General features: G+C 37.8%; 1 protein-coding gene across 1 annotated transcript; it reads right to left on the bottom strand.

Moving 5' to 3' along the window:
• Window positions 1–2,958: 2,958 nt before the first annotated feature.
• LOC129417408 (uncharacterized) lies at window positions 2,959–10,545 on the bottom strand. Its single transcript, XM_073870031.1, has 21 exons — window positions 9,778–10,545; window positions 8,591–8,663; window positions 8,383–8,449; window positions 8,195–8,288; window positions 8,040–8,104; window positions 7,894–7,949; window positions 7,669–7,760; window positions 7,226–7,555; window positions 6,783–7,112; window positions 6,361–6,669; window positions 5,993–6,241; window positions 5,772–5,886; window positions 5,543–5,625; window positions 5,254–5,275; window positions 5,087–5,157; window positions 4,892–4,964; window positions 4,754–4,797; window positions 4,563–4,608; window positions 4,404–4,462; window positions 4,225–4,288; window positions 2,959–3,010 (listed from the first exon to the last, which is right to left on the bottom strand). Exons 1-21 carry the CDS (start codon window positions 10,001–10,003, stop codon window positions 2,959–2,961), a joined length of 2,520 nt encoding a protein of 839 aa, XP_073726132.1. The 5' UTR covers window positions 10,004–10,545.
• Window positions 10,546–12,039: the final 1,494 nt, after the last annotated feature.

The raw sequence follows: 12,039 nt of genomic DNA, 5'->3' as shown, positions 1-12,039 counted from the left end.
GTTTTAGCTCAAAATACCATCTAGATGATTTATTATAACATGTTAGAATTGACACTTTGTATAGGTGAAAATGTGCCGTTTTGGGTGTGTCCTTTAAAATGCAAATGAGCTGATCTCGGCACTGAATGGCAGTGCTGTGGTTGGATAGTGCAGATGATAGGGCGGTATTATCCTCTTCTGACATCACATGGGGAGCCAAACTTCAATTAGCTATTTTTTCACATGTTTGCAGAGAATGGTTTACCAAAACTAAGTTACTGGGTTGATCTTTTTTCACATTTTCTAGGTTGATAGAAGCACTGGGTACCCAATTATAGCACTTAAACATGAAACAAGTCAGATTTTCATGATATGTCCCCTTTAAAAGTAACATTACGTATACATATACATATCAGATGCACTAAAGCTACAAAACTGTACTAAATTTGCTTTAGATTTAAAAAAGGTCATTCTAATGGTAAATTAAACTCCGTTCCGCATTTAAGCTTTCAATGCTATGACTTTCACGCTGCTGCTTCCTCAAACCCATTCCATTTGGCTCATTAGAGTCGATATAATTTAAACTCCATTTCGTGTTTTCACTACTTTCGCCTGTTGCTCTCCTACAACAAAACAAGGTAAACAAAGCTCTTAGGCTATAAAACAATTGTTTAATGAAAAGGCAACAGAATACAAGAAAAGTGTATCTACTCCAGGAAATGTTTTGGACCCAGAATATAATTATTTTACAGTATTACAAATGTTACAGTGTTGTAAAAGTGTTACAAATTATTTTAATTTGAAAACTTCTCAACATCTGCCCTAGAAATGCCTATTAAGTGAAACAAATATAAGAACAAAATCCTGGTGTCCACTACAGAGGACATCAAATAAAAGTGATTTGTGAGGGTCAGAATAGCCTACTTTTTTGAAATACTGCTAAATTTAAAGTCTAGACTCTCATTTTGGAAAAAAATAATAATTATCAAATATATAATCTGCAGAAAAGTATTACTTAGTTCCCTTGTTGCCATAAAATGTAAAATCGCAACTGTCATTATTTTGAAAAGAAACTTTGTGACTCCATGTAAGACCCAATAGGATGTCCTCTTGACCGAACAGTAGGATTGAAATAGTTTGAACAAATTGTGCTTGACTTAGAGGTCTGAAACTCATGTTCATTATACAAAAGACAAAAATGAATAGCTGGGACTCAGGTGGCTATATTGATATTTATTAATCATTACCATTTGACAGTAGCAGAATAAAAGTACAGTTTTTTCATTAGAAATCTTTACATATACTCTAAAAGTACTGGTTACAAAAAATATTTACTCAAGAAAATATAACAAATTAAATTTAATTCAATACTACGCACCTCTAATGTCAAGATGCACAGCTTATAACCATATATTAGGCCTACATACATCTGAATTATTCTTATGGCGCAAATTTTTCAATATTTATTTGTTTATATGAGTAAATCTTCACGTTATTTACAATAATCTACTTTATTTATATAAACTGTTATTTGTTGTAAGTCTAAGCTTGAGCCAGGACTAGGCCTTAGTTTAATTAGGAAATATAACATCTTTTAACAAACATTAGTTAATGTATTACCTAACATGAACAAACTATCAGCAATACATTTGTTACAGTGTTTATTAATTTTTGTTAATGTTAGGTAATAGAAATAAAGGTTTAAATTGTTTGTTCATGTTAGTTTACACTGCATTAACTATCGTTAACAAGATTTTAAAAAAGTCTTAGTAATTGTTCAATGTATTATTATCAAGATTAATAAATGCTTTATAAGTGCAGTCCATTATTAGTTCATGTTAACTAATGTAGTTAACTAATGAACCTTATTGTAAGTGTTACCAACATGCCTTACTTAAAACATTACTTGTGTGCATTTTGTGGCAAAACAAAGAGCCTCCATTTGGACAGCTCTTACATTTATTTTAAACTAGAACTAGTCCAATCCCTGTCCGGGAAATCGCCACAAAGTGTTTAAACATAATGAATAAAATGTCATTCAAAAAATGTGTGCTTGTGTGCTCCAACATTAAATGATTTGGATCTCACTATGAAAACCAACAGAAAAATTTAGTGTCAAGTAATGACATCAATTCAATATTTTAATTAAACAGGGCAAGTTTACCACCTGTTAGATACTGTAGATATTTAGGGGTGGTTTTCCATACAGGGCTTATCTTAGTCCCAGACTACAATGCATGTTTGAGTTGCCTTCATTTAACAAAAAACATTCTAAATATATTTAAAAACCTCTTGTATTGACAAATCTTAACATATATGTCAATGTTTTGTTTTAAGATGCACCCAATATTGTTATTTTGTAAGGTATGTTTGTAAAAACTACTTAAATGTCCCAAGACCTAGTCCTGGATTAATCTAATCCCTCTTTAGGAATCTGCCCCTTAATCAAATAAAATGTTTTAATATGTCGTTAGTTGACAAAAAATATGACCAAATTTAAGTAGTTTAAAACAATATTAAAAACAATACTTGAGACAAAACAATGGCACTGATATATGTTGAGATGTCAGTACAAAATGATGGCAGCTCACATTTGCATTTTAGTCTGGTACTAGAATAAGCCCATCTGGGAAACAGCCCTGTTGTGTCATATCAGATGTAGGTGGCTTCAGGTTCAGCTGTGATTTTGAGGTGTAGTTGTGGTCAGAGACAGATAAATCCTCCGATTTCGTTTCTGCATCACAGTTCAGGAGCATGTGGATGGTCTCATCTTTACACCACATCACTTATCTGTGAAAATAATAAAACCATAAACATATTTTTACATTAAAATACATCATAAGAATTAATATATGATGGGATGATTATCTGATTATCTGAATAGCGTCACATTCATTGGCGGCATATCATGGGATGCAAAGTTAAATGCTTGATCATCACAGATTTCATTGATTCTGGTTGACTCTATGGCTGCCGTCATCATTGAGCATCCCACTGAACCGGAGCTGGATCTGTCAGTCTCTTCATGGCTCTTTGGGAACAAAAGGATGAGAAATGCAGAAAAAACAAGTTAGTTTGAAGGCTGCTGATATAATGTACAGTTTTTACAGTAAGATAGATATGCGTTTGGTTCGGGTCAAGCTCACTATTGAAGTGAAAACATGTTTAGGCAATAAATCAGGTGAACGCTTAGTTAAACATACGAGTCTTTAGACTAATCTTTCAACAAAACAATAAAAAAATGAATAAAATTAAATATTTAAAACGAATCCATATAAATCGACGAACAAAACGCGTTAATAATTCACTGTATAACACTTCATGATGCACAATTAGTATTTCTGTCTGCCGCGTCTTCACATAAAACTTCCAGCTTTGAGCTTCTTCATTGCTGTAGGATATACGGTTATCAAACAGAATATACAGCTGGCTGTCTGTAGCCATTTGGGAACCACGCGAAGAAACCCTGCAACTCATGACATCTGCTTATGAGTTAATGTTAATGTTATGTAAAATGTATGCCTGTAGATCCTGACATCTTGAATTGTTTACCTGTATTTTAAGCTTGAACACTGTACTCATCTGTAATCTAACCTGTTTAAATGTAACTATTAGAAAAGAATGGAGGACCTTTTGTCTGAGTCAAATTTCTTTCTCATTTTTTCTCATCAATTTTCTCTCTCTCTCTCAACTTTTTTCTCATTTTACACGTTGAATTCAGAAAGCTCTTCATATCACACCATCCTCAACGGATTGCTCTTAATACCATGGAGAGGACACGCATGTGACAGACTTCCCCCATCACCTCTGATACTGATAAGCTGTTATTATTGGTGAACTAAACCTGATCCCGGACAGGTTTTAACGTTTGAATCTGTTGCTTGACAGCAACTACAGGATGTGATTCTAAGAACCAAATAGATAAAAACCCAAAGAAATAACAATGAAATCCAGCTAACTGAGTAATAAGTTTAAAAAGTTGTAAACGAATGATCTCAAGTTTCAGGTCTTTAAATTGTTTAATTGTATTTGGGGGGGGGGCTTCATTGAAGCTTTCTGCTTCTGCTCCCCTCAACTTCATTTTTTCTGAACTGACAAGCAAAACAGCTTTCTCTCCAGGCTGTCTATAGCACTGCTTATTGAAGGCTGTAAATAAAACAAATGGAGATTTAATGCATGTACGTCACTCTACATATTAAATATAACATGACACTTGTTATATTCAGGGCTCGGGTAAATTTTTACCTGTGAAACCGCAGTGCTAGACGAAGCCTGGAGAGTAGCACTCCTCTGGGCTTGAAGTGCACGTCTATAAATACATAAAACACATTTCTTAATGACCAGCAATATTCTTCATTTCTGCAAATAGTCAAACATTAAACTTTTGTTAAAACTGAGATTTTGCTAGACTTGCTGAGACTTACTTAATAGCCCGATTTCTCCTTTGCCGTTGCCGCCTTTTCTGTCTCTTTCTTCGTTTTTGCTGCAAAGTAAACAAATAGAGATGTAATCATGTAATGCGTGCATATTACACTACACATTAGATATAAATTGGCAGTAGATATGTTTAGGTAAATTTCTACCTCTGAAAGAACAGCTGGTACTGGCTGCACTTGTGGATAGGAAGGTCTATAAATACATAAAACAATATAATTAACACCTGTTTTTACAAACATTCAGACGTTAAACAACTGCTGTCTATAAAAATGTTGAAACAGCTAAACATTACATTATAAATGTTTGAGTTAAAACAGAGAGAATTTGATAAACATACTGAGCTGGGGGCATGGTTCTCGCCCTTTTTCTTGTCTGTATCTCCTGTAAATATAAAGACACAAAGATTGAATGCATGTATATTACACTACATTTTACATATAGATTGACATTAGTTTTGTTTAGGACAAATTTTTACCTGTGACACAGCATCAGCATGGCGCTTGTGGGGCGCACATGCTGATGCTGGCTGCACTTGTGGAGGCGAAGGTCTATAAATACATAAAATAAAACAATATTGTTAAGAGCTGTTGCTGCAAATATTCAAACACTAACCGAATGCTGCCTATAAAAAGCATGTTACAAATGTTAAAGTTATTTTGCTAAAACTTACTGAGCTGCCTTTGCCGCCCGTCTTCGCTGTCTTTGCAGCCTTCGCTTCTCCCTTTTCTTTTTCTTTTTTTGCTGCAAATTAAACAAATAGAGATTAAATGCATGTATATTACACTACACATAAATTGGCAGTATATAGATATATGTAGGGTTCTGGTAAATTTCTACCTCTGAGACTGAGGTTGAAGGCCTAGAAAACACATAAAACAATATTGTTAAGACCTGTTGCTTCAAATATTCAAACACTAAGCACAAGTTTTCTATATAATAACTGTAAATGACCACAGCTAAACATTATAAAAAGAGAATTTGTTAAACTTACTGAGCTACAGTCCTTCTGGCTTTTTTTGCCTCAACCTCCCCCTCATCAATTGTGTGTGGCTGTAAAAAAACAGGGATTTAATGAATGCATAGCACACTACATTTTACATATTAATTGACATTAGTTATGTCTGACTCTGGTAAATGTTTACCTGTGACATAACAGCAGCACGGCGCTTGAGGGACGCACGTGCTGGCTGCACTTGTGGATAGGAAGGTCTATAAATACATAAAATAAAACAATATTGTTAAGAGCTGTTGCTGCAAATATTCCAACACTTAACATTTGCTATTTGTAAAATCCCTAAAGCAAAACATTATTTTACAAATGTTCAACCAAACACTTTAGAATTTGTTAAACTTACTGAGCTACTGAAGTACAGATGATGTGGCCGGAGTGGCCGGAAGTGGCCGGAGCAGCCCACGGTGGAACCGGCAGAGGACCGGGCCACGTTAAGACCTGATTGGTCCATGGCGGGACTGGCAAAGGAGCAAGAATAAAAGCAAGAATAAAAATAATGGCAGTAACACTAAAAATTATGATTTTGGGAACATTTGTGCATATAAGAATTTTTAAATAACTTACAGATAACCGGCAACGGTCCGGCCATCAGCAGACACCGCAGAGGGGCGGGACCCCCAGAGGAGCGGGCGTGGCCCCCAGAGGAGCGGGCGTGGCCCCCAGAGGAGAGGCCGCGGACCCCAGAGAAGCGGGCGCGACCACCAAAGGAGCGGGCGCGACCGCTAGAGGAGCAGGAGCGTCCGGGACCTGCCCTCTGCCGGCCCTCTGGCGGCCCTCTGCCAGTTGCACCCACAGACCCAGTCTCAGGCTGAGCTGAACCGGATAAGCAAGAATAAAAATAATGTCAGTAACACTAAAAGTTACGATTTTAAGAACAATTGTGCATATAAGAAAAACTGATTGAAATTTAAATTAATTTTTTAATAACTTACAGATGTCCTCTGAGTTCTGGACCTGCTCAGCAGTTGCCGTCGGCAGGACCATCAACGGAGCGGCCGTCGGCAGGACCGCCAAAGGACCGGCCGACGGCAGCATCCGCTGAAGACCGGCCGACGGCACGACCGGCTGAGGGGCGGGACCCCCAGAGGAGCGGTTGCGACCGCCAGAGGAGCGGGCGCGACCGCCAGAGGAGCGGGCGCGACCGCCAGAGGAGCGGGCGCAACCGGGACCTGCCCTCTGCTGGCCCTCTGCCGGCCCTCTGCCGGTCGCACCCGCGGCCACAGTCTCAGGCTCCGCTGAACCTGATAAGCAAGAATAAAAATAATGTCAGTAACACTAAAAGTTACGATTTTAAGAACAATTGTGCATATAAGAAAAACTGATTGAAATTTAAATGAATTTTTTAATAACTTACAGATGTCCTCTGAGTTCTGGACCTGCTCAGCAGTTGCCGTCGGCAGGACCAGCAACGGAGCGGCCGTCGGCAGGACCGGCAAAGGAACGGCCGACGGCAGCACCCGCTGTGGACCGGCCGACGGCACGACCGGCTGAGGGGCGGGACCCCCAGAGGAGCGGGCGCGACCCCCAGAAGAGCGGGTGCGGCCCCCAGAGGAGCAGGAGCAACCCCCAGAGGAGCGAGCGCGACCGCCAGAGGAGCGGGCGGGACCGGGACCTGCCCCCTGCCGGCCCTCTGGCGGCCCTCTGCCAGTCGCACCCGCGGACCCAGCCTCAGGCTGAGCTGAACCTGATAATCAAGAATAAAAATAATGTCAGTAACACTAAAAGTTACGATTTTAAGAACAATTGTGCATATAAGAAAAACTGATTGAAATTTAAATGAATTTTTTAATAACTTACAGATGTCCTCTGAGTTCTGGACCTGCTCAGCAGTTGCCGTCGGCAGGACCAGCAACGGAGCGGCCGTCGGCAGGACCGGCAAAGGAACGGCCGACGGCAGCACCCGCTGTGGACCGGCCGACGGCACGACCGGCTGAGGGGCGGGACCCCCAGAGGAGCGGGCGCGACCCCCAGAGGAGCGGGTGCGGCCCCCAGAGGAGCAGGAGCAACCCCCAGAGGAGCGGGCGCGACCGCCAGAGGAGCGGGCGGGACCGGGACCTGCCCTCTGCCGGCCCTCTGGCGGCCCTCTGCCAGTCGCACCCACGGACCCAGTGTCAGGCTGAGCTGAACCTGATAATCAAGAATAAAAATAATGTCAGTAACACTAAAAGTTACGATTTTAAGAACAATTGTGCATATAAGAAAAACTGATTGAAATTTAAATGAATTTTTTAATAACTTACAGATGTCCTCTGAGGACCGGACCGGCGGACGAGCGGCCATGGGTCGTCTGGTAACCCGGGCAGGTACCGGACATATGAGGGGGCGTACTGATCTATATATATATATATAAATAAATATAAAAATATTCAGGGACTACCCAATTGCTGTTTACATTTTTACATAAACATGGCTAAAACAAATATTACAATGATTAAGTAAAACAAAAGGTTAATAGCTGAACTCACGGAGCATTAGATTGCCTAAAGCTCGCATCCACCTCCTCACATGTCACAGTAACAGTCTGCAGGAAAAATAACAAACTGAGAATTAACAAATGATCATTAAACTACTTTTTAACTTAAAATTGAACGAGTTATGATCAAATTTAAACCTGCGAGATTTTCGCAGACGGAATCCTGCCCGGGCCTGACCTTCGCCCATTGGGCTGTCCAAAACCTAATAAGCAAGAATAAAAATTACAAGTTAAAGAACAATTGTGAAACCCTCAAATCTTAATAAATATGTATTACAACATTTCAAACTTACAGACTCCCCTGGACAAACCGTGAGACACAGAACCTTCTTGAGCCTCCAACAGACCTCCTGGAGGGAACTCCTCAACTAGCTTTGTCCCACTTGGCTGGAAATGCAGAAAACAGAGAATTAATACATGCACATTCAATTACTTTGTAACTTGGCACTAGTTATGATAAGGGCTCTGGTAAAACTCTAACCTGTGAAGCACAAGTGGGACGCTTGTGAGGAGTTAGTCCCAGGGATCCTGGATAGCTCATAGAAGGTCTATAAATACAAATACAAAACTTAATAAAACCTGTTTGTGCAAACACTCAAGTACAATGCAATTTTTTATTTACAGCTAAACATATTTTTTTGTTTAAAACATGTTTTAACAACAATATTATTGTGAATGTTTTATGTTACCCTTTACTGAGACCGCCTTCGTTTGATGCCGCAGAAAACTTTGAAACAAGTTTCTGGGCTTGAAACACTGGACCTGTATATGAAAAGCATTTTATGAGTTTTACAGTATAAGAGTTAAAGACCATTTTTTCTTCCAGTATATTGTCCAGAAGTGTCCATTTGAGATTAAGTCAGGTGTGAAAAGGACTTGCAATGTCAACAACATTAACAACGGTATTTGGTAACGCTTTATATTACGACCCGCAATGTACGGCATAATTAAATTGAATTTACAGCATAGCTATTTGTAACAACAGAGTAACTTTAAAGTACATACTTGTAGGTATAAGGTAACAATATATTTATTTTGGGGTAATAGGGTGGTAAAAATATGGAAAATTACTTTATAAATTATTTATAAGTATTTTAGAACTACAGTGTACCTATTGTAATATTACATGGTATGTACGACTTAGGCAAGTATCTGGGGAAATTATTTAATAATTTTTTGTACATTTTTCTTATTCCCTACTTACTTGAAGAAGGTATATTGTATACAGTCAATGTCTACGAGCCACGTCGTCAAATAAAATATAACAGCACATCACTTTTTAGTAGCCTATATTACTGATATGATTTAAATAGCAAAAATCCAGCTGATTTATAATAATATCGCCCCTTAGTCATACATACCAAGTAATATTACAATAGTTACCCTGTACCCTTACAAAAAATGTTCTGTGGTAATCATGTGGTATTTAACTCTGTCCAAAAGCTTTGGTTTTACCACACAAAAAGAACAGAAAAACCACATATGGCATCTAATGGTAAATTCGTGTGATACAATACCATTTTTACCACCTTATTACCCCAAACGTATCATATTGTTCCCTTATACCTACAAGTATTATGTAATGTAAAGGTACTCTGTTGTTACAAATAGGTACGTTGTGAATTCTGTTTAATTACCCGGTACATTGCGGGTCTTGATATGAAGCGTTACCCATGTTTTTAAAGTAACTGTCAAGTTTTTAAGTTAACGTTAGTATAGTAGCAAAACGATAACTGAGTTTTACACTTTACACGACTTTTTAGTTACAGATACTGACTCACTTACACAGTTCATGTCAAACTCTGATTAACACAAATATAATAAACACATCTCATTTTACTTTATAGTTAATAACAGAAGAAATGGGTTTACTTACAGGTCTCTCTCGCGGTGTCCGAAATACGGTGAACCGGCATCACCGCGGACTCCACAGCTGGCATCCGAGGACGCCTGCTGTATTGTCCGCGGTGGACCTTCGGTTGACCGCTAGGCTGGCGTCCCAAGAAAGAGACCAGCCAATTGTACATGGCCAAAAAAACCCGCGCGATTAGCCGGAATGACCGGCTAACCGCAGAGGGCTTTTTTGGCCGTCTATAAATCATTGAGAAAAAAAAGAAATAAAAAACAAACACACGAACACACACCAAAAGCAAACTAACACACGCTCAAAACAAAACAAAAACACGCAAAACACACAAATTAAACTAAAAAACGAAATACAACGAAATAGCAATGAAGAGCAACAGCAACGTCAACCAAAATCTCCTAACTTTAAACCCACGAATTTTCTGGAATTCGCGCGGTCTTATATAGCCCTCTTACAGTGACGAAATAATCACACATGCTTACAGTTCCATTAGCGTCACTTTTACTGTGACATCACCTTGTGCGCCATAGAAATAGTTTAACCACTTAACTGTCCTAGAGGAACACCTAGGTTTACTTTACTATTTTGGATGTAAATGTTTGTTGAATCATGACAAACTATATATGTTTGGAAAGGTCGAAGCATCTAGAATACATATTTCAGCAGTGTTTTATAAAATAAATTATGTAGGGAGAGTAATTGATTCATTTATGAAGAGAGTGTGCTTCAAAAGATTTATATCCTGCTAAATGTCACTGTCCCAACGGTGGGATGCTTACAATTACTTCAGTGTTTTGCATATGAATTCTTATCCAATCATGACCAACTGTATATCAATGGAAAGCTCTAAGAGGGTAGTTTTCATGCATCATCATCATTTTGGGAAAATACTGAAATAGTGTGAGTCATTTTCTAAAAGGTCAAGCGGGCCCACATTGTTTTTACATATTTAAAACACTAATACCCCAAAACCTAAAAATCTTGACAAACTATACATCTTTGGAAAGCTCTAAGAGTGTAGTTTTCATATTTCATCACAAGTTTTGGAAAATAATGACGTAGTCAGAGTCAGTTTCTAAAACGTCACAGGCCACAGGTGGACCCGATTTGTTTTTACACATGTATAGCACTAATACCCTGTTCTAAACCTAGAAAATCCAGTCAAACTATATATCTTTGGAAAGCTCTTAGAGTGCAGTTTTCATATTTCATCAAAATTTTGTGAAAGAAATGACGTAGTGAGAGTCAATTTCTAAAAGGTCAACATGTAGGCCCAATTTGTTTTTACATATTTCTAAACCTCTACTCTAAACCTAAAAAATCTTGATAAACTATATATCACTGGAAAGCTCTCAGAATGTAGTTTTCATATTTCAAGGTCATCTGATGATAGAAATAATGTAGTGACAGTTTTTAGTTACATGACCCCACCCCCCATAGGAATGCATATAAATGTTATATATTCATAACACTATATCCTGGTCTACACAGTCTCACCCCATGGCGTCAATATTTGAGATAGATATATTACAGAGAAAAACTATAGACCATTTTGCCAGATGTAAACAACACTGGTCCAAAAGCACTTCCTCTTGTTTTACATTTTTTTTAGTTAATATTTATTTAACATTTTAATTCAATTAATATTAATATTTTGTTCAGTGTTAAAAAACTGAAACAGGAAGTCTTCTGGATCAGTGTTGTTTCTTGCAAAATGGTCTATAAACATATGCTCCATTAAATTGTCCTTCGACCCAAAGCTAGGCCTGTCATATAAACACATAAATATTAGCCATATATAACATAATTTTAATTATCATTGCAGTATTTCGTACTGTCTTTACTATATATGAAGTGTTTTCTATAGGTTATGTTTGTATTGTAATTACTTGTTGTTGTTAACTGTAAGACTCTTTTATTTTTAACATTCAGTAACATTTATCTCTGACTACATAATTCTTATAAAATAAACTAGGGATTCACCGATAGGATTTTTTTGGGCCGATACCGATATTAAACACTTGTATATAATACTATACAGTTGGTTTATTAGCTAGTTTATTTCTGCATCAAATTATTTTTACTGAACATGGATTGAATCTAATGAACATTCAACTGACCAACAAAATAAGAGAGGCACAAATTAAGCTAAAACAAATATAATAAGACTGCATGACAACCTTCAAAGGTGGTTTTTGCTATTCAGCATTTATTTTATTAACAACATTAACTCATTTTTTTTTACATATACTGGATTTCTTTATGCAGTTA

The sequence above is a fragment of the Misgurnus anguillicaudatus genome, chromosome 7 (genome assembly GCF_027580225.2).
Source record: "Misgurnus anguillicaudatus chromosome 7, ASM2758022v2, whole genome shotgun sequence".
NCBI classification, from domain to species: Eukaryota; Metazoa; Chordata; class Actinopteri; order Cypriniformes; family Cobitidae; genus Misgurnus; species Misgurnus anguillicaudatus.
Note: the sequence above shows the minus strand (reverse complement) of the source record. Positions and strands in the feature narration are given on the sequence as shown.